Genomic DNA, 23485 nt, shown 5'->3' on the forward strand with positions numbered 1-23485 from the left:
CCTGTATTCACATACATATGTTGTCTATATAAACAGTTATCAGAGCATTATTAATAAAATTTAGATGCACAGGGAGAGATTCTGTGTTACCTGGACTTGAGGCACATTTTCTTTTACTTTAAGCTCTTTCCCTACAGACTTCTTCCTGAAAAAGAAATATTTTTAAATATATCATAATGTTTTATGATATCTGATGACTATGCTTTCTTGATGAGTACTTAAATCATTTTAAAGAGAAGAAATTTTGAGAGGTGCACTCAAGACGATGGGGTAGGAACACTGTGAACCTAACCTCCTCCCAGAGGCACATCAATTAGAACTATTTACAGAGCAACTATTGATGAGAATGACATGAAGACCAGCAGAGAAGATTTTCCACCAACAAAGATATAATGAAGTTAATTACTATAATGAGATGAATATGAAGGGCAAAGACAGTATAGTGAAGAACCACACTCCTGAGTAGATGACCCACAAATGGCAGCATAATCACAATTGCAGTGGTTCTCCCCCAAGGAATGAGGGGTCTGGGTTCCACATCAGGCTCCCTACCCCATGGGTGCTATACTGAGAAGACAAATCCCAAGAATATCTGGCTGTGAAGGACAATAGAGCTTGCATATTGGAGAGCAAGAGGGCTGACTCTATGTAGGAAATACAGAGCCTACTCTTACAAGGAGCATACAAATCTCACATGCTCTTAGTCCCCAGTACAGGGGCAGTAATTTAAAAGAAGCCATGGGGCTTCCTTGGTGGTTCAGTGGTTAAGAACCTGCCTTCCAATGCAGGGGACACAGGTTCAATCCCTGGTCAGAGAACTAAGACCCCATATGCCATGGGGCAACTAAGCCTGCATGCCACAACTACAGAGCCCAAGCACTACAACAAAGATCCCACAAGTTGCAACTAAGATCCAATGCAGTCAAAAATTAAATAAATAAATATTTTTTAAAAAATTAAAAGAAGCCAGGGTTGGACCCGGTTGATCTTGGAGAGCCTCCTAGAGAAGCAGGAGGCAGCTGAGACTTCCTCTGAGGACACAGAGGTGGTGGCAGCCATTTCTGTGAGCTCATTCCACCATGAGGACAAAGTGCTGGCAGAACCATTTTGGAGTCTTCCCTCTAGATTATTAGTAGTTAGTCTAATAGTCTAATTGGCTTATCCACTCACCAGCCAACTGACACTAATCCAAGACATCCCTGAACCCCAGCCTGGGTACCCAGCCCTGTCCACCAGAAGGCCAGCAGCCACTACACAAGGCATAGTCTAGCACCCTACCTCAGGAAACAAAAAATCTCAAATAAACAATTTCACCTTACACCTAAAGGAACTAGAAAAAGAACAAAGTCCAAAAATTAGTAGAAGGAAAGAAAAAGAAGTTGGAGCAGAAATAAATGAAATAAAGATTTAAAAAATTTTTTTGAAGATCTATAAAACTAACATTTGGTTTTGAAAAGTTAAACAAAAGTGATAAAACTTTACCCAAACTAAAAGAAAAAAGAAAGAGGGGGTCCAAATAGAAAGTGAAAGAGAAGTTATAAAAAAATTAAAGAAGTTACAACACACACCACAGAAATACATAAGAGATTAGCACAATTATACACAATAAAATGGATAACTTAGGAAAAAATGGACAAATTCCTAGAAACAGACAATTTCCCAAGACTAAACCAGGAAGAAATAGAAAATACGAACAGCATGATTACCAGAAATGAAATTGAATCAGTAATCAAAAAACTCCCAATGAACAAAAGTCCACAATCAAATCACTTCATAGGTTAGTTTTACCAAACATTTAAGAAATAATTAACACTTAGCCTTCCCAAACTATTCAAAAATTTAAAGAGATAGGAACACTCTGAACTCATTATATGAGGCCAGCAAAACCCTGATATTAAAACTAGACAAAGCTACTACAAAAAAGGAAAGTTACAGATCAACATCACTGATAAATATAGATACAAAAATCTTCAACAGAATATTAGCAAACCAAATTTAACAATACACTAAAAGGATTACAGGACTTCCCTGGTGGCCCAGTAGTTGACAGTCTGCCTGCCAGGGCAGGTGACATGGATCTGATCCCTACTCCGGGAAGATCCCATATGCTGTGCAGCTACTAAGCCCATGCACCACAACTACTGAACCCATGCTTTAGAGTCTGTGTGCCACAAGAGAAGCCACTGCAATGAGAAGCCTGTGCACCACAACTAGAGAGCAGACACTGCTCACTGCAACCAGAGAAAGCCTGCAGGCAGAAATGAAGACCCAGTGCAGCCACAGATAATTTTTTTTTTTAAAAAAAGGATCATACACCATGATCAAGTGGAATCCTAACCATTGTTGCAAGGATAATCTGACATCCAAAAGTCAATCAACATGATAAAGTACATTAACAACAAAGAATAAATATTATACTATCATCTCAATAGATGAAGAAAAACTTTTGACTAAGTTCAAAATCCATTTATGAGAAGAACTCTAAACAAAGTAGATACAGAGGGAATATACTTCAACATAATAAATGTCCTATATGACAAACCCAAAGCTAACAACATACTCTATGAGAAAAAACTGAAAACATTTCCTCTAACATCAAGAACAAGACAAAGATGCCCACCACTTTTATTCAGTATTTTCTAGCCACAACAATCAGACAAGACAAAGCATAAAAGGAATCCATATTGGAAAAGAAGAAAAAACTGTCACTGTTTCCACATGACATGATATTTTATTTAGAAAATCCTAAATATGCTACCAAAAAAACTATTAAAGTGAACTCAGTAATGTTAAAGGATACAAAATAAACATACAGAAATCTGATGTGTCTCATACACTAACAACAGACTATTAGAGAAATTAAGGCGATTCCCTTCACTGTTCATTTGAAACTACAACCACATTATTAATTGTTAATTATACCCCAATGCAAAATAGAAAGTTAAAAACAGAGAAAAATTAAGAAAACAATCCCAGTCACAATTGCATCAAAAAAGAATAAAGTACTTAGGAATAAATCTCAAGGAGGTACAAGACCTGTACCTCGATACCCATAAGAAAATGATAAAAGAATTAAAAATAACATAAGCAAGTGGAAAAATAGTTCATGTTCACAAATCAGAAGAATTAACACTGTTAAAATGACCATACTATTCAGAGAAATCTATCCATATAAAAATACTGCAGACATTTTTCACAGAACTAGAACAAATAATCCTAAAATTTCTATAGTAACACAAAAGATCACAAATAGCCAAAACAATCTTGAGAAAAAAGAACAGAATTTGTGGTTATCATGTACCCAGATTCCAAGATTTGGTAATATAGTTTGAAATCAGAGCACAAAAACAGACACACAATTCAATGAAACAGAATAGAAAGCCCAAAAATAAATCCATGTGTATGTGGTCAATGAATCTAAGACAATGAAGGCAAAAATGTACAATGGGAAAAAAGCATCCTTTTCAGTAAACATTGCTGGGAAAACTAAACAGTTACATGTAAAAGAATTATACTGGACTACATTCTCACACCACATACAAAAATAAACTCAAAGACTTAAATATAAGACCTGAAACCGTAAAACTCCTAGAAGAAAAAGTAAGTGGTGCACTCTTTAACACTGATGTTAGCCATATTTTTGGCATATGTCTCCCCAGGCAAGAGAAACAAGAAAAAGTAAACAAATGGAACTACATCGAATTAAAAAGCTTTGCACAGCAATGGAAACTATGAATAGAATGAAAAGTCAGGCTACTATATCGAAAAAGAATTTCCAAATATATCTGATAAGGGTCAATATTCAAATACAAAAAACTCCCACAACTTAATATAAAAAAAACCCCAAACCTGATTTTAAAATGGCAGAGAATCTGAATAGACATTTTTCTAAACAAGGTATCTAGACAGCTGACAAAAGATGTTCAACATTACTAATCATCAGGGAAATGCAAATTAAAATCTCAATGATATACCCTTACACCCATCAGAATGGCTATTAACTGGCAAAAATGTAAAGAAAAGGGAACCCATGGTGCTTTGATGTGGGGAAAGTAAATTTGTGAAGTCACTATGAAAACCAGTACAAGAGTTTTTCAAAAAATTAACACTACTACTACCACATAATCCAGCAAGTCTACTTCAAGTATTTTTCCAAAGAAAACAAAAATACTCTCCACAAAATGCCCCACGTTTATTGTAGCATTAATTACAATTGCCAAGTAATGAAAGCAAGTACTCAAGTACCCATCAACAGATGAATAGATAAAGATGTAGTGTATGTATGTGTGACATATACAAATACACACACACACACACACATATGTATATGTGCTTAGTGACTCAGTCATGTCCAACTCTTTGTGACCCCATGGATTGTAGCCTGCCAGGCTCCTCTGTCAATGGGGATTCTCCAAATAAGAATACTGCAGTGGGCTGTCCAGGGGATCTTCCCAATCCAGGGACTGAACCCAGGTCTCCCACAGTGCAGGCAGATTCTTTACCATCTGAGCCACCAGGGAAGCCCCATATATATATGTGTGTGTATCCATACATACATACATACACACACACACACATATATGACAGAAAATAACTCATCCATAAAAAAGAATGAAATCATGCTATCTGTGACAAAATGGATGGACCTAGAGGGTATTATGCTAAATGAAATAACTCAGGTAAAGAAAACTACTGTATGATTTCACTTATACATGGAATCTGAAAAACAAAACAAATGAACAAACACAGCAAAACAAGCAAACTCATAGATACAGAGAACAAACTGGTCATTACCAGAAGGGAGGAGGACAGAGGGATAATTAAAGTAGGTAAGGAAAATTAAAAAGTACAAACTTCTAGTTATAAAATCAGTAAAAGTCACAGAGATATAATGTACAGAATAGGGAATATAGTCATTAATATCATAATAACTGTCTGATCGACAGGTGTGATTATTTTGAAACACATTAAAATATCAAATTACTATGCTGTATGGTGGTGGTGGTAGTTTAGTAGCTAAGTCGTGACCGACTCTTGCAATCACATGGACTGAAGACCACCAGGCTCCTCTGTCCAAAGAATTCTCCAGGCAAGAATACTGGAGTGGGTTGCCATTTCCTTCTCCAACTACACTGTATACCTGTAACTAATGTATCAATTGTACTTCTAGAACTAACACCCAAAAAAGATGTCCTTTTCATTATAGGGGACTGGGATGCAAAAGTAGGAAGTCAAGAAACACCTGAAATAACAGGCAAATTTAGCCTTGGAGTACAGAATGAAGCAGGGCAAAGGCTAACAGAGTTCTGCCAAGAGAACACATAGGTCATAGCAAACACCCTCTTCTAACAACACAAAAGAAGGCTCTACACATGGACATCACCAGATGGTTGACACCAAAATCAGACTGATTATATTCTTTGCAGCCAAAGATGGAGAAGCTCTATACAGTCAGCAAAAACAAGACTGGGAGCTGACTGTGGCTCGGATCATGAACTCCTTATTGCCAAATTCAGACTTAAATTGAAGAAAGTGGAGAAAACCACTAGACCATTCAGGTATGACCTAAATCAAATGCCTTATGACTATACAGCGGAAGTGAGAAATAGATTTAATAGATCTGATAGACAGAGTGCCTGATGAACTATGGATGGAGGTTCATGACATTGTACAGGAGACAGGAATCAAGACCATCCCCAAGAAAAAGAAATGCAAAAAAGCAAAATGGCTGTCTGAGGAAGCCTTACAAATAGCTGAAAAAGACAGAAAGCGAAAAGCAAAGGAGAAAAGGAAAGATATACCCATTTGAATGCAGAGTTCCAAAGAATAGCAAGGAGAGATAAGAAAGCCTTCCTTAGCTATCAACACAAAGAAATAGAGGAAAACAATAGAATGGGAAAGACTAGAGATCTCTTCAAGAAAATTAGAGATACCAAGGGAACATTTCATGCAAAGATGTGCTCAATAAAGGACAGAAACAATAAGGACCTAACAGAAGCAGAAGATATTAAGAAGAGGTGGCAAGAATATACAGAAAAACTGTACAAAAAAGATCTTCACAACCCAGATAATCATGATGGTGTGATCACTCACCTAGAGCCAGACATCCTGGCATATGAAGTCAAGTAGGCCTTAGGAAGCATCACTACAAACAAAGCTAGTGGAGGTGATGGAATACCAGTTGAGCTATTTCAAACCCTGCAAGATGACGCTGTGAAAGTGCTGCACTCAACATGTCAGCAAATTTGGAAAACTCAGCAGTGGCCACAGGACTGGGAAATGTCAGTTTTCATTCCTGTCCCAAAGAAAGGCAATCCCAAAGAATGCTCAAACTACCACACAATTGCACTCATCTCACACACCAGTAAAGTAATGCTCAAAATTCTCCAAGCCAGGCTTCAGCAATATGTGAACCATGAACTTCCAGATGTTCAAACTGGTTTTAGAAAAGGCAGAGGAACCAGAGATCAAATTGCCAACATCCACTGGATCATTGAAAAAGCAAGAGAGTTCCAAAAGAACATCTATTTCTGCTTTATTGACTATGCCTTTGACTGTGTGGATCACAATAAACTGTGGAAAATTCTGAAAGAGATGGGCATACCAGACCACCTGACCTGCCTCTTGAGAAACCTGTATGCAGGTCAGGAAGCAACAGTTAGAACTGGACATGGAACAACAGACTGGTTCCAAATAGGAAAAGGAGCACGCCAAGGCTGTATATTGTCACTCTGCTTGTTTAACTTATATGCAGAGTACATCATGAGAAACACTGGGCTGGAGGAAGCACAAGCTGGAATCAAGATTGCCGGGAGAAATATCAATAACCTCAGATATGCAGATAACACCACCCTTATGGCAGAAAGTGAAGAAGAACTAAAGAGCCTCTTGATGAAAGTCAAAGAGGAAAGTGAAAAGTTGGCTTACAGCTCAACATTCAGAAAACTAAGATCATGGCATCTGGTTGCATCACTTCATGGCAGATAGATGGGGAAACAGTGGAAACAGTGGCTGACTATTTTTCTAGGCTCCAAAATCACTGCAGATGGTGATTGCAGCCATGAAATCAAAAGACTCTTACTCCTTGGAAGGAAAGTTATGACCAACCTAGACAGCATATTAAAAAGCAGAGACATTACTTTGTCAACAAAGGTCCGTTTAGTCAAGGCTATGGCTTTTCCAGTAGTCATGTATGGATGTGAGAGGTGGACTATAAAGAAAGCTGAGTGCAGAAGGACTGATGCTTTTGAACTGTGGTGTTGGAGAAGACTCTTGAGAGTCCCTTGGACTGCAAGGAGATCCAGCCAGTCCATCCTAAAGGAGATCAGTCCTGGTTGTTCATTGGAAGGACTGATGTTGAAGGTGAAACTCCAATACTTTGGCCACTTGATGCGAAGAGCTGACTCACTGGAAAAGACCCTGATGCTGGGAAAGACTGAGGGCAGGAGAAGAAGGGGACGACAGAGGATGAGATTGGTTGTATGGCATCATCAACTCGATGGACAAGGGTTTGGGTGAACTCTGGGAGTTGGTGATGGACAGGGAGGCCTGGCGTGCTGCGGTTCATGAGGTTGCAAAGAGTCAGACATGACTGAGTAACTGAACTGAATTGATACTTCATAAAAAAGAAATAAAATTTCATAAGGAATGCATATTTTTATCAACTATACTTCAATTTAAGTAAAGAAATTCATACTTTTAAAAGTCATAAAATTCATAAAGCTTAAATATTAAATTACTGAATAACATTTGTCAATCTAACATCTCATTGGTATGATTAAAATATGCTAAGCTGAGATGGGAAAAGGATTTTCAAAGTACACTGGTCATTATTTCTTCTCTGATTTTCTTTTCCTCTCTTAAGAAAAGGCCATTAGTCTGGTAAGTTTCTTTTTAGACTTTGTGGAACTCTATAAAGATTGAATTGATAGTTTCCTTTTTAAACTATATATTTATGTTAGGGTTTGATCAAGAAAATTCCAGTGGCATAAATTATTTTATATTAATAAGGAAAATATTCTCTTAATAAGGCCACTTTAAAATAACCTACATTAAAATCAGATACTTTTCTTCATAAAATAAGACAAGTAAGAAGTGCAGTAAATAGGAACAGCCCATACTGGGGAGAGGGGTTAACATACAAATCACAAATCATGAGCTAACACATCAATGAAATATTGTAAATTCGTTCATCTCTAAAATTATTTGGGTTTAATTTTGTCTACCTATATCTGAATATCTTGTAATTCTCTCTAACCCATTTTTAGTTCTTTGTTCTTCCCTTCTCAGCTTTCTCCCACCCATATCCTGTTCTGCTTATAAAACTATATGTTTGCTAATGTTGTGTTTTTAGAAACCTGTTAATAAATTATGTTTATATGACTTTAAATTGTATAAAATGAAAATATAAATTTATAAGTAAAAAATATTAACAAGTATCTTTTTGTCTTACGCTTCTGAATCTTCAGATTTTCCTTTGTCCTTTTTCTTCTCTGTTTTCATAATTTTCTTTGTTCGCTCACTTGTAGCCTTTGTTTTCTGTATAGTTTTATATATGCCAGAAATAAATAGTTAGGAAGAAAATAAATCATAAATAAATACATTATAATATACATTATTCAGATTTTCATTTTACTCTGAGAATCACTATACTGTGTTTCAAGGGAAATTATCAAATAAAAGTGAAACAAAATTAATGATATAGCCAGAATGTTTGTTATAGTGCTATATAGAATATAATTCACCAAATAAGCTAATGCATATCAAACAAATTCCTCTGACAAATTACAGTCAGTTCTTCTATAACATTGTATATGCCATCTTGAAAATCACCTCCCTGTGATAAATCATATGATAAAAACTGCACGATATATGGGGGGGAAGAGTCTAGGTTATGCAAAAACACTGTCAATGATACATGTCAAAAATCAAAACCTATTAGGAACATTACTTCAGTTTTACATAGTTAAATGATTAAGAAATAAGATACTATGAGAAACATAGCTCTTTATCTTGAAAAAGAAATCAAGTTTCTTTGTGGAAATGAGCATCAAACATATTTCAAGTTAAGAGCTATTAAGCAGTATTGGAAGGAAGCTTATCTGAAATTGAACAAAAATTTCTAATGCCTGGATTGGTGTGGTACACTCTATACCTGGTAAACTAAGGAAGCTTGCAGAAGCTATTTTCTACTTTTACCTAGTACTATTTGCTGATGAATTTGTGTGTAAGCAATTGTAAAATTCACATTATGCTCAAACTGTTCAGTCATGTTGGAACAAGTCTGCATTTCAAAACAAATATTATAGCAGAACTGACATGTTTTAAACTATTTTTGAACTACTATGTAGTACCAGGTTATTTTATACAAGAAAGTATAAAAAATTTGAAAATTAGATTACTAAAAATTTTAGACAAGCTTAATAATAGAGACCTATTATGATACTGAGAGGTTATTTCCTATTTCAGACCACAACTTCCAACAGATACGAAATTCACCATAGCAAAGTTCTCACAAGTTAAGCACCAAGTGTGATAATTTCCATAAAACACAGAAAGTTAGTATAATAATACATTTTTAATGAAAATTGTTAAGATTGCCAAATAGTTTTCCAGCTTAAATCTGAGTTTTGGTATGTATTTCCTATTTAGAAAAATCTAATATATGGGCAATCAAAACACACTAAAATAATGAAAGGGATAAAAGAACTAAAAAATAATGAACATATCATCAGTGAGCTATGAGATAAATTCAAATGGATTAATATGCTTACAACTGGAGTTCATGATGGAGAAAACAGGTGGGAAAAGAATATTTGAAGAAATAATGGCCAATTTTTTTCAAATTTGATGAAAACTATATATCTGCAAATCTACAACAGTATAAGGAAAACCACCCCCCAAGACACATATAATCAAATTACTTTAAAGCAGTAATAAGAAGAAAATATTAAAAGTGGACAGAGGAGAAAAGCAGACACAATAAGGAGAACATAGACTTCTTGTAACAAATAATGCAAGCCTAAAGAGAAAGGAACAACATCTTTAAAGCACTGGAAAGCAGGGGAAAGGTCAACCTAGAATTCTTTATTCAGTAAAAATATCTTTCAAAACTGAACGCAAAATATTTTGTCCAGAAATCAAAGAGCAGCAACCCTGCACAACAAAATGACAAAGAATCCTTCAAAGAGAAGAAAAATGATATCAGATAGAAATAAAGGAAATAAACAAATAAAGAATACAATAAATGATAATTATTTGGGTAAATATAAACACTATTTTCCTGTTAATTAAATCTCTTTAAAGGGCAATATTTTACAACAAAACTAATAACAATGTGTTGTACAGTAGTAAAATGTTTAAAAACAATAGCACAAAAGCTGGAAAGGGACAAATGAATGTATGTTTTAAGGTTCTTATACATAAAGTAATTTAATATCACATGAATAGGGACTACAATAAGTTAAAAACAAGATTGCAAACTCTAAAGCAATCAATAAAGCAACCTACTGAGCAGCAAATTAAAAAGTAATACAGACAATGCTACCTGAAAGCAGGGTGCTGTTGCAACACAATTAAAACTGTGGAAGTGGTTTTGAAATAAGGCATTGGGCAGAGGTTGGAGGAATTTTATGGAGTATAAAAAGAAATTCATGAAAAAATAATATGACAAAAAAAAAAGTCCTTTAACCTGATACATCGTTTTGAGAGAGAGAGAAAAAGAAAGGCAGGCTGACTGATCACAAGAATAAAAAAAATTCCCCTTGAAATCAGGAATAAAAAATGCCCACTTTCAACATGTCCATTCAGTATTATTCTAGAGATCTTTGCCAGTGTAAGAAAGAAAATTTGGGCTATCATTTACCCATATCTTCTGAATAAAGATATGTCAATTATGCAAGTAGAAAATAAAAATCTAACCATTATGATAGTGTGACTAGGTTTGTAGATGCAAAATACAATACACAAAAATTTCATACATTTCCCTAGCAATAGCTTTAAAATATTTTAATATACCAACTAACTTAGCATAGAAATAAAAGCTCCTAATAGTAACATAACAAAGACAAATAAGACCTTTAAGAAGAAAATCATAATATTCATTTTAAGCGTTGTGAAACATTCCAAAATTGAGACATTTACTATTTGTTAATGAAAAGATGTATATTGATAGCCTATATATCTCTCAAATGTGATGTATAACTTCAGTGCAAGTGTAGAATTTGACAAGTTAATTCTAAAATTTACAAGAAAGTGCAAAGGCCCAAAATAAATAAATTCTCATAAGTAACAAGGTGGATTCACTTGCCCTACAAAATATCAGGATTTACTCTAAATATGAAATCATTAAAGGTCTCAAGTATTGGTATAGGAATAGACAAGGCCAACAGAAAAGAATACAGAGAGCAGAAATAGATCTTTTTATGCAGTGATACTCTCTAGCAACATCATACCAAAACATACATATCTAGGAGATCCTATTTAGGAAGCTATAGGAGAAAGCCAGGTGATAACAGGAAAGGAATAAATAAGGAGTCAGCAGACGGTTTTTCAGTCGCTCAGTGGTGTCTCTTTGCGACCCCATGGACTGCAGCATGCCAGGCTTCCCTTTCCTTCACCCTCTCCCACAGCTTACTCAAACTCATGTCCAATGAGTTCATTATGCCATACAACCATCTCGTCCTCTGTCAAGGCTGTATATTGTCACCCTGCTTGCTTAACTTATATGCAGAGTACATCATGAGAAACACTGGGCTGGATGAAGCACAAACTGGAATCAAGATTGCCAGGAGAAATATCAATAACCTCAGATATGTAGATGACACCACCCTCATGGCAGAAAGCAAATAAAAACTAAAGTCTCTTGATGAAAGTGAAAGAAGAGAATGAAAAAGTTGGCTTAAAACTCAACATTCAGAAAACTAAGATCATGGCATCTGGTCCCATCACTTCATGGCAAACAGATGGAGAAACAATGGAAACAGTGACAGACTTTATGTTTTGGGGCCCCAAAATCACTGCAGATGGTGACTGCAGCCATGAAATTAAAAGACGCTTGCTTCTTGGAAGAAAAGCTATGACCAACCTAGACAGCATATTAAAAAGCAGAGACATTACTTTGTCAGAAAAGGTCCGTCTATTCAAAGGTAAGGTTTTTCCAGCAGTCATGTATGGATGTGAGAGTTGGACTATAAAGAAAGGTGAGCACCGAAGAACTGATGCTTTTGAACTGTGGTGTTGGAGAAGACTCTTGAGAGTCCCTTGGACTGCAAAGAAATCCAACCAGTCCATCCTAAAGGAGATCAATCCTGACTTACTGGAAGGACGATGCAGAAGCTGAAACTTTGTCCACCTGATGCGAAGAACCGACTGATTGGAAAAAAACCCTGATGCTGGGAAAGATTGAAGGCGGGAGGAAAAGAGGACTACAGAGGATGAGATGGTTGGATGGCATCACCGACGCAATGGACATGAGTTTGAGTAGGCTCTGGGAGCCTGATGATGGACAGGGAAGCCTGGCGTGCTGCAGTCCATTGGGTCACAAAGAGTCAGACACGACTGAGCAACTGAACTGACTGATGGTAATTTAGAACACAGCATTCTTTTTTTTCAAAACACAGCTGCTGCCAATTAATAGGGCTTCTCAAGTGGCACTAGTAAGAAAGAATTTGTCTGCCAATGCAGGAGACATAAGAGACCCAGGTTGAATCCCCTGGGTCGAGAAGAGCCCCTCGAGTAGGGAATGGCAACCGGATCCAGTATTCTTGCTTGGAAAATTCCAGACAGAGCCTAGAAGGCTACCGTTCATGGGGCTGCAAAGAGTCGGAGATAACTGAGCACAGGCTACCAATTATTAGTACTGGTATGTATGCCATTTTCAGACACTAAAATTAACCAACCTCTGTACTTTTCAACTTCTGTAGTTCATTTTCCAGCATTAATTTCTCCTCTGATAATACTTGGAGATTACTTTGAATCTGTGTGTATTTCTAAAAACAAATATTATAACTTCATTAATAATGAAAAGCAAGCATATTAATATGGAGAGGTTATTTGGGTGCTTAATTATTAAAGTAAAAAAGTCTTTATTAACTCATAGAAATCATGAACCACTGGTATAAATCTGCATAGTGAAGTTATAAGAGGTGCTGAAAGAGGCAAAGGTACTATGATTGACAATGGAATTTCAGACTGTGGGATGTTATAGTTCAGTATTTCAAAAGTTAAGTGTTTCTGAGTGATAATAAAGTCTACTAAAATCAAAAGAATAGACAAAAATTTCCAGCTGTCATATGCATAAAACTCTCTTGAATAAACTAAGCATTAGATCTTTATTTAGCATTACATATCCTGACAATTTCTAGAATCTATCAGCAACATCAAGGACAAAGTGCAAATTCAAACTGAGAGCACTATACTTACAGCCTCTAACATCAGTTGATCATTCATAGCTCTGAAAAACAAACCAAAAATACCTATAATGTATTATAATTTTAAAATTTTATTTTTATGTAATATCATGTATTTTCTATGTAAAAAAATTAATATAAATAAGGTTAGAGTATACTTTGACTAGCATTCCAAAATTTCAATGTTCTTCCCAGAGACACTGTTCGATTGCCGTGTATCTTTCCAGGACTTGCTCCATGGATTTTTATGATACTTTACATTCCTATTCTATACTTTTTCTTAATGAGCTGGATGTTTGTTTCCTTTTTCACATAAATGACATCACTGGATATGTTGTTCTCAACATTTTTTTCACTTAACACAACTTCTGAGATCTATTTATATAAGTAAATATAGATTCCTCTCACTCCCTTCAAATACAACTTCTGATTCCATATCAAGATTTGGCAAGCTTTTTCCATAAAGAACCAGATAGTGAGTCTTTTACACTCTACAAACCAGTTGGTCTTGTCACTACCAGTCAGCTCTGCAGTGGATGTGGCTGTGTTCTAACAAACTTTATAAACAAAAACAGGCTGCCGGCTAGATTTGACTCATGGACTGCAGCTTGCTGACAACTGTTCCATAGTACAGATAAACTATTTTTTGGACTAATGAGCTTTTTATTAATTATAATCAGAATTTTTTTAAGTTTTATTATGATTAACACACTATAAAATTAACTCACTTAAAAGTATACAATTCAATACCTTTTAACATATTCACTGAGTAACAATTGTTGTTGTTTAGTTACTAAGTTGTGTCCAACTCTTTTCCGACCCCATGGACTGTAGCCAACCAGGCACCTCTGTCTATGGGATTCTCCAGGCAAGAATACTGGAGTTGGTTGCCATTTCCTTCTCCAGGACATCTTCCTGACCCAGGGATTGAACCTGTGTCTCCTGCATTGGAGGTGGATTCTTTACTGCTGAGTCACCAGTAAAGCCCAACAGTGACTATTACCACTATCTAATTTTAGCACATTTTAATTACCTCAGAAAGAAATGCGGTAGCCATTAGCACTCACTGGCCATTTTTCCCAGCACTACTTCGGTCCTGGCAGTCACAAGTCTATTTTCTGTCACTATATATTTCATATAAAAAGAATTACAAAATACGTGGTCTTTTGAGACTGTTTTCTTTACCTAGCATAATGTTTGTAACACGTATTAGTACAGTGTTCCTTTTATTGTAAATAACATTGCATTGTATGGATATAATCACTCTATTGATTCATTTGTCAGTTTATAGGCATTTGGGTTGTTTCCACTTTGGGGCCATTATGAATAATGCTACTATGAATATACTTGCCCAAGTTTTTGTGTGGACAAATATTTTCATTTCTATTAGGTATAAACATAGAAACAGAATTTCTTAGTCATATGTCAACTGTATATTTAATATTTTGAGCAACTGGCAAACTATTCCATAGCAGATGTACCACTTAAATTCCCACCAGCAATGTATGAGGGTCCCAATTTCTCTACATCCTTGCCAATACTGGTTACTGTACACTGTTTTCATTGATATTATAGCCATCACAGTGCTAGTGGATATGAAGAGGTATATGACTATAGTTTTGATTCCCTAGTAACTAATGATGTTCAGTATCTTTTCCTGTGCTCATTGACCCTTTGTGTATACTGTGTGGCAAAATACTTATTTGGATTATTTGCCCATTGTCAAATATGATTATTTATCTTTTTTATGATTAAGGTTAAGAGTGCTTTTGTATATTCTGGGTGTAAGTCCCACATCAAATACATGATTTATGAACAGTTTTCACATTCTATGATTGTCTTCTCATGTTCCTAATGGTATTATTTGCAGCACAAGTTTTTAAGTTCATTTATTTTTTCTTTAGTTGGTTGTTCTTTTGATATCTTAAGAAACCACTGGCTAACTCTAAGTAAAAATATTTACTCCTGTATTTAAAAGGTTTAGTTTTAGCTCTGAAATTTACATCTGGTAATTTTGAATTAATTTCTGTGTATGGCACAAAGAAAAGGATCTAACTTCATTCTTCTGCATATGGATATTCAGTTCTCTAAGCACAGTTATTAAAAAAAATTATTCTTTCCTTACTGAATGGTCTTGACCTCCATGTTGATAATCAGTTAACCATAAATGTAATGATTTATTTCTGGACATTATTTCCATTCATTCTAGTCCACTGATCTATATAGGTTTATCCTTACACCAGTATTACATTGTCTTGAGTACTATAGGTGTATACAGAGCTAAAACCACTGAAGTATGAGACCTCTAACTTTGTTCTTCTTAAGATTTCTTTGACTATTCTGAGTTCTCAGAGCTCTTTTCATCCTGAAAAACTGAAACTCTATACCCATAAAGAAAGAACTTCCCATTCCTCATCCCTCCTGGCAACCACCATTCTATTTTCTCTCTGGGTGAATCTGACTACTTAAAATGCCTCATAAGTGAAATCACACAATTTTGTCTTTTATGACTGGCTTATAATTACTCAGCATTAAAGTCCTCGAGATTCATCCATGTTGTACCATACGTTAGTATTTCTTTCCCTTTTAAGGTTGAATAATATTCCACTGTATGTAGACGACACATTTTCTTTATCCATTCATCCATCACTGGATACTTGGGTTGCTTCCACCTCTTTGCTATTGTGAATGATGCTACAGTGAACATGGCTGTACAAATATCTCTTCAAGACTGTAATTTCAATCTGGGGGGGGGGGGGTTACATTCTCAGAAATGAAATTGCTGTATCTCCACTTCATGATCCAAAAAAACTAATCATATTTTTTGAGGAATTGACATAGTATTTTCTGTTGTGGTCATACAGCTTCACAATCTGTATGATTATAATTTTAAGCTTCAAAATTAAACATATCATAAAAATTAACAAAATTAAAATGTTTAACAGTAGTTTTATTCTCTATGTTTCCAATTTATCTGAAATAAATATGCACTTGTCTTTATAATGAGGAAAAGGAGTTCTTTTAGAAGCTTACCTTTCTAATTTATTTGCCTGATTTTCAAATATTTTCAACATGGTATTCAATTGATTAGTTACAGGAGAAGTTTCTATTGTTAAAAAAAAAAAGGAAAACATTTAAAGGTATTACAAATGGCAGAGGCTATATGTATATGCTGACAAAACTCACTGCTATATGTGAGAACCAAACAATGAGGAAACAGCAGAAATATGCAACACATAACAAGGGGACCAAAAAAATCAAGTATATCAAGAAGCTAAGTAAACCAGAAACTTAGCTCCCTGATTATTCAGAGTATATTGGGAGAAGTCAGCTTCAGAAGAATAAAATTCAGAATTTCTTATAGGTAAGAGAGTATTTAATAATGCTTGTACAGAAAGTAATATGGTGTAACAAACAATATTTTAAAATTAATCCAATAAAAGCATAGCACATAATTTTAAATTATGTCCTGTATACAGTAAAAGATTACAAAAAATGAAGTATTATTTATGCCACAATCTGAAAAACAGTTCTCAAGAGGGAGAAAAGACCCTGCTATGGACTGAATATTTGTGTTCACCCAAATTCATGTTAAAATCCTAATCTCCAATACAATAAGAATTAGAGACGGGGTCTTTGAGAGACAATTAAATCATGAGAATAGAGCCATGTGAGACACAAGAGAGCTTGCTTGCTCTCTCCTCATGGTCTCTCCATTATTTAAGGACACAGCAAGAAGATGTCCATCTGCAATACAGGAAGAAAGCTCTCACCAGAACCTGACCAGGATGGAACCCTGATTTGAACTTCTCAGCCTCCAGAACCATGAGAAATACCTTTCTATTGCTTGATCCACTCAGTCTATGGCAATTTGTTATGGCAGCCCCTATAATGGGCCCATATCTACAATTCTACTAGTTCAGGAATTTCAACTCAGTAGCATAGAACATGTAGATGGGAATATTACACATCCATTGCCAAATGGAACAGCTTGGGAAATCATTCAGTTGAGCTTCCTCAAGACCTCATTATGAATGACCTTAGAACAAAAAAGATCAGAGAATCCAAGTCTCATTGAACTGTTCTATTATAGTTAAGACCCTTTTCCGAGCAGAGTGTCTCTGGTTAACAAAGTGGTTTAAAAGTTATTTTAAAGCAGCCAAATTTTTCCTTAAAAATTATGAGTAAAATTTCTACTTGTATGTTTTATTATTTTAGAATGGTTTTATGATTAGAAGATGTGTTCCACTGGTCTGCAAGTGGGCACAGAGACCTCTGTTTTTGTCCATGATGGTGCATCAGGGACCAGAGTTACACTTTCACTTTAAACCTATTAAAAACTGGACAAATATATGATATAGTATTCAGACACCAGAAAACAGAAGGGATAAGGCAGTAATCCCTCACAGAAGGAAAACAAGGAATTGCTCAGTGACGAGCTTACCTTACTGCCTGAAGTCCCAGACCACAGCATAAGGAAGGGAAACCCAGATAAATTACTGGTCTCCTTGAGTTCAGAGACAAGGTTTAGAGACTGGAGAGGCCAAAGCAGCCAGAATTCACAGGGCGCAGTAGTAGACAGAAGGCAGCTGCACAGATTGAGGAAGACAGAGCTCCACAGACATGCAAATGGTTCCCCCTAAAGCAGACAGAGACTTTTACTGTCTACTCCAAAGCTCTAGATATCTTTCTATCCAACCTAGTCAGTCAGGGCTGCCTCACATCAGAAGTCTCTATAGATCTTGGGAATACCGTAGAATGTATAGCAGGCCTTCATTTAAACATGACACTGTTAGAGTTTATAGCTGAAGCTGAAAGAGAACAGGATTACCATCAACTTTTTCTAACCAAGTCTTATTTCCCACTTTCAAAACAGTATTCCACAGCACACATGATTGTTTGAAAATTCTCCCCAGTATTAAGACATAAAAAAAGGCAGTTTCTCCTTTCTGTTGATAAGTAGTCAGAAGTTTGAGTTCTAGCAGCTCTTTATATTCATGAATTGATAGGTACTCAGCTACAGTCAAAGTATAAGTGTATATGGGATGATCTGTAATTCACAGTAACATAGTCTACAAATGACCTCTTAAATTTATCACTGCTCCTTCCTCAAAGGTCTACCACCTCTGCAACACTTTTGTAGCATAGTCTAATCATAATTAAAAATCCTCCATTCCAAGTAATAACATGAACGCCTTAAAAATGAGTCTGTTAAAAAAAAAAACAATATTTTTGGTAGGTAGCTAACTAGGAATTTCAATATTTACTTGATAGCCAGCTCAACTGTATGACTCCAAACTCCAGGGAATTTATGTTTTAAATTAACAAGTATTATTTTGAATTATAGAAAATTATAGAAATTAATATACATAAAGAGGTTATTAATACAATGATGTTCAATGAGTAGAAACTTACGTGGCTCAGTCACAGAAACACCTGTAATTTCTTCAGTTGACTGTGTTTTTATGAATTCTGAAATAATTAATAGTTGTAAGTTTCAATATCAATCATATATATCAATTGAATTTAGATTTCATAGTTTTTTAATAACTCATTCAAGAGAAAATTCTTGGGCTTCCCTGGTGGCTCACTGGGAAAGAATCCGCCTGCCAGTGCAGGAGACACAGGTACAATCGCTGGTTGGGGAAGATGCTGCATGGAGCAGAGCAACTGAGTCTGCATCACAACTATTGAGTCTGAACTCAGGAGCCTGTGAGTCACAACTACTGAAGCCCAAGCACGCTCTGCAACAGAGAGAAGCCTGTGCACTGCACCTAGAGAGCAGCCCCAGCTCTCTCCAACTAGAGAAAATCCTGCACAGCAACAAAGACCCAGCACAACCAAATTTAAGTAAATATTTTTTAAAAAAGAGAACACAAAAAGCCTAAGAAAAGCAACAAAGCTGCCAATATTGTAGACGCTCTAAATCAGGCAACAAATTGTAACATCTAAAAAAATGTGCATTAACAACTGAGTGATGTGAACTCACCATTTTCTCAGCAAAACCTGTTTTTCCTCTAATATCTCCCAGTTACGGTTACCATCATCTAATCTCCCTTCCTTTCATATCCAAATCTGCCCCCTTTTTCTAATACAGGCAGTTATCACACATTTAAGATACAGCAGTTAACTTCCCTTTCTTACTCCCAACCCCCAAATCTAGCTTCTCAATGTGGCCAGAATAATCTAAAATTCAACATGTCACTTCCCTATTAAAAAAAGTCTTCAATGATTCCCTAATTAAATATGGGGGTGGGGGGGAGAAAGTGTTCCTTAGCACAGCATTTAATCCCTTGGCATTGGCTTTCTCCTATCTTATCCCTTCCTATTACTCCATACTTGAATACCATACCAGTAGTAAGGTGGTGCTAGTGATAAAGAACCCACCTGCCAATGGAGGAGACAGAGAAGACGTGGGTTTGATCCTTGGGTTAGGAAGATACTCTGGAGGAGAGCATGGCAACCCACTCCAGTATTCTTGCCTGGAGAATCCCCTGGACAGAGGAGCCTGGAGGGCTATGGTCCATGGGGTCGCAAAGAGTTGGACACAATTGAAGCAAATGAGCATGCACAGGCAGTAATTCCCTATTCATGCTGTTTCTCATGCTATACCCTCTTCTTAAAATACCAAATATCTCCCTTCTCAACTTGACAAAATCTTACCGATCTATTATCGTTGTTTAGTCACAACGTTGTGTTTGACTCTGCAACCCCATGGATTGTAGCCCTTCAGGCTCCTTTGTCATGGGATTTCCCAGGCAAGAAAACTGGAGTGGGTTGCCATTTCCTTCTCCAAGGGATGTTGCAGACCCAGGGATGAAATCCACATCTCCTGCACTGGTATGCAGATTCTTTACCACTGAGGCCACCAAGGAAGCCCTTTAAGGTTGCATAAAACCTTAAGTCTCTCAGGCTGAACAAATTGGCTCTTTTCTGTGGAATCACTGCAAATAACACATATCTTTTTCATGCATTACACTATATTAAGATAATACACAATGTGCTTGTATCAAGATCATGTTGTGGATGTTGAGGGTAAAAACCAAGTTTTATTATTTTTGTATACTCCCAGAATCTGAAACATAAACTTTTACTGAAAAGGTCAACTACTATTGAACATCTTTAAATTTATCATTGTATAATTTATATGGCTATAAATTTTTACACTTGAAATCTCAAAATGTTAGTGTATTTAGGAAACCCTATAAAGGCTCGACTTGTGCAAAATATTATCACCTTCAATTTTCTGCTTCACAGTTTCATAAGTTTGCACATCTTCTGGTGGCATTTCCCTATCCCTGTTAAAATTTAAATAAATAAAACATATTATCAAACAATTTAAATTACACTTAAGAACCAGAATACATGCTTTAGACATATGCAGTTAGTAAAATAAAATTTAATGTTTTCTTTAACCTTTATTCAGACATTAAGGTAAATTACCTAGTAAATAAGTAAAAAGTATCAAACTATATAATTCTTTGAACTCTATATATTCACAGAATGTATTCCATGAATTGGGCATATTCCATGAATATAATTAGGCATACCATGTATATGATGTATTCCATGAATATAATTAGGTATACCAACAACCACATAAATGAAACCAGTAAAAATATATTTGGTATAAGCATGAGATTTCTTTTAACAGTGTATTATTAATATGTAATCAATTGTTAAGAGCACAAGTGTCAGACTTCTAGAGTCAGACAGCTTGGCTCAAAACCTGTTTTATCCATTTACTAACTATGTGATCTTGGGTAAGTCATTTAACCTGAGCCTCAGTTTCTTAATCTATCAAAATTGGGTATTAGTGTATGTATTTCATAAAGTAGTTGTAGGACCAAAAGACACACATAAAGTTACTAGGAAAATACCTAGCACACATCTGATGCTTAAATTTCAAGTACTAATAGTAACATATGAAATTAATCCCATGCTTCACAATAGATAGCACAGGTGAATTTATAACTGAACCTCAGAACCAAGGCTCTGTTATGCAGTTCCCATTGAAGTCAACCAACACAAGTATCATTCCCTTCATTCCTTTAAGTCTAGTCATTGACAGATGGAGATATCAATGAAGTTACTGCATAATAAATAGTAGCCTCTACCAATTATGGATATTTTCTATTTTAACATTGTAAAGTGAAAGGGTTTTGTTAATGTTTAATGTAAAAAAAAATGGTTGTTGATAAACGGAAAGTTTTACTAGGATAAGTTACTATACCAGATATGGTTAGGGATGGGGAACAAATGAGTTGAATTCAGGTATCCATAAAAACTTTTATTTCTTTACTGTTTATTACATGTGATAGGAAATATGTAGACAAGTATGACTGGTTCTGATCTTAAGAAAGTTAACAATCTTGACAGGAAAACTTACATATGAATAATCAATAACTTATGAAGTTAACTTGGTAGCTAATCATTGATTAATTCACAATAAAACTATTAGGTATATTATTTGTTGTCAAACAATAGGGGACAAGAAAAAAGTAAAAAAAGAAGAGATCACTACAGGATGGATTTCTCAACCCCATTACTATCAACATTTTAGACTGGATAATTCTTTGTTGTAGGGGCCTGTCTTGTGTATTTTAGAACGCAGCATCTCTGACCTGTACCTAGTAAGTGCCAGGAGCATTCTCCCACTCCCTAGTTGTGACAATCAAAGTGTCTACATACAAGTATCTTCTGGGGCACAAAACAGCCCCCATATGAGAATCAGTGCTATAAAGAAGCTCTACCAGGGCACTCTATCAACATTACACAGGTCTATAAAATCTACATAAATAAGACTTGACAGCAGCCAGATCCAAATCTTAGTAGAATGCCCTAAAATTTCTGTGAGAGAAAGAGAAGATAAGCCTGGTGAAGAGTTTCTCATTCCTGTCTCATGGAAGACTGACACAAACTCATTTTTCATCTATTCCCTATTTTCAGTTGAACACCGGGCTTTCTATCCCTCTCTTCCTTACAGCCCACCTGAAGGCTTCCGTTAAGACTACAAAGATGCAAACAGCAGAAACTAACACAACACAGCAAATCAACCATACTCCAATAAAAAATAATCAAAAATAAAAACATTATAAAGATGCATGGCTCTAGTTTAGACTTTGCTCCTTCATTTCAGCAACAAATTGCTTCTCTAGCCTGTCATCTGGTCCCTTCTGCTCTGTGTCGTCCTGTGGAAGAAGGAACACAGGGAGCTGACACTGTGCTGATCTTGCTCTTGCTGTTGGCCTAAGTAATTCAAGACCATTTGTGCCCACTGTCTCCGTACTACCCGAATATTCCGAAGTATGATAAGCCAATCTCATAGTTACCACTGTGCTGCTACTTCAGGGCTGCCTGCTTGCCAATAATGTAAACAAAAGTATGTTTGAAAAATAGTTTTAAGCTACAATGAAAGGGGATAGAAAGTACTGAGGAAGTTTAGCAGAATGAATTGGAAATAATTGGGCAAATTATGAAGTTTTTGAAGATTATAAATCAGATATACTAAGTGAAATATCTCAAAACTGGAACTTTGTTCAAGCTAACTTCTCACTAAGGGAGAAAAGGTCTAATATTCATACAGTGGTATTATGTAACAGTAACACTGGAATTCCACTGACCCAACTGGAAAACAGCTCTGCCCTGAGCCATTCAAGTTTCTGCCAACTGCCCTGGCCCCTCAACCTTCCCAGGATCCAGCACCTAAAGGAGTAATCCTTAGCACATACAGGATATCTATTATAATCGGTTGGTACCCATATTATCCTGGTTCTTCACATTATTTGGCACTACCACCAAGAACAAAACAGTATGTGCCTAAAGAATATAAATTACACATGCACATTTCTTTCTAGTACCAAAAAAATTTTAATAAGGAAAATTATAGTTTGGGTTGGAAATAAAAGCAGAGTAAAAATATTTTATGTCAAATATAGGAGGAAATGCTGCCATTTGTGACAATATGGATGAACCTGGATGATGTTACACCCAGTGACGTAAGTCAGAGAAAGATAATTAATGTGTTATTTCACTTACATGTAGAGGCTAAAAACTCAAATTCTTAGAAACAGAAA

At 35.7% G+C, this 23485-nt stretch overlaps 1 protein-coding gene across 1 annotated transcript in view; it reads right to left on the minus strand.

Annotated features, from left to right (window-relative positions):
* CCDC7 (coiled-coil domain containing 7) overlaps positions 1-23485 on the minus strand; it is a 124314-nt gene that overhangs the window by 87901 nt on the left and 12928 nt on the right. The window contains exons 8-14 of the mRNA XM_061125652.1: positions 20646-20707; positions 18825-18881; positions 16443-16515; positions 13423-13453; positions 12900-12989; positions 8453-8538; positions 91-145 (exon numbers count right to left, since the gene is read on the minus strand). Coding sequence (XP_060981635.1) covers positions 91-145; positions 8453-8538; positions 12900-12989; positions 13423-13453; positions 16443-16515; positions 18825-18881; positions 20646-20707 — 454 coding nt within the window. The remainder of the gene's footprint in view (positions 1-90; positions 146-8452; positions 8539-12899; positions 12990-13422; positions 13454-16442; positions 16516-18824; positions 18882-20645; positions 20708-23485) is intronic.

This window comes from Dama dama, chromosome 23 (assembly GCF_033118175.1).
Source record: "Dama dama isolate Ldn47 chromosome 23, ASM3311817v1, whole genome shotgun sequence".
In the NCBI taxonomy this organism is placed as follows: domain Eukaryota; kingdom Metazoa; phylum Chordata; class Mammalia; order Artiodactyla; family Cervidae; genus Dama; species Dama dama.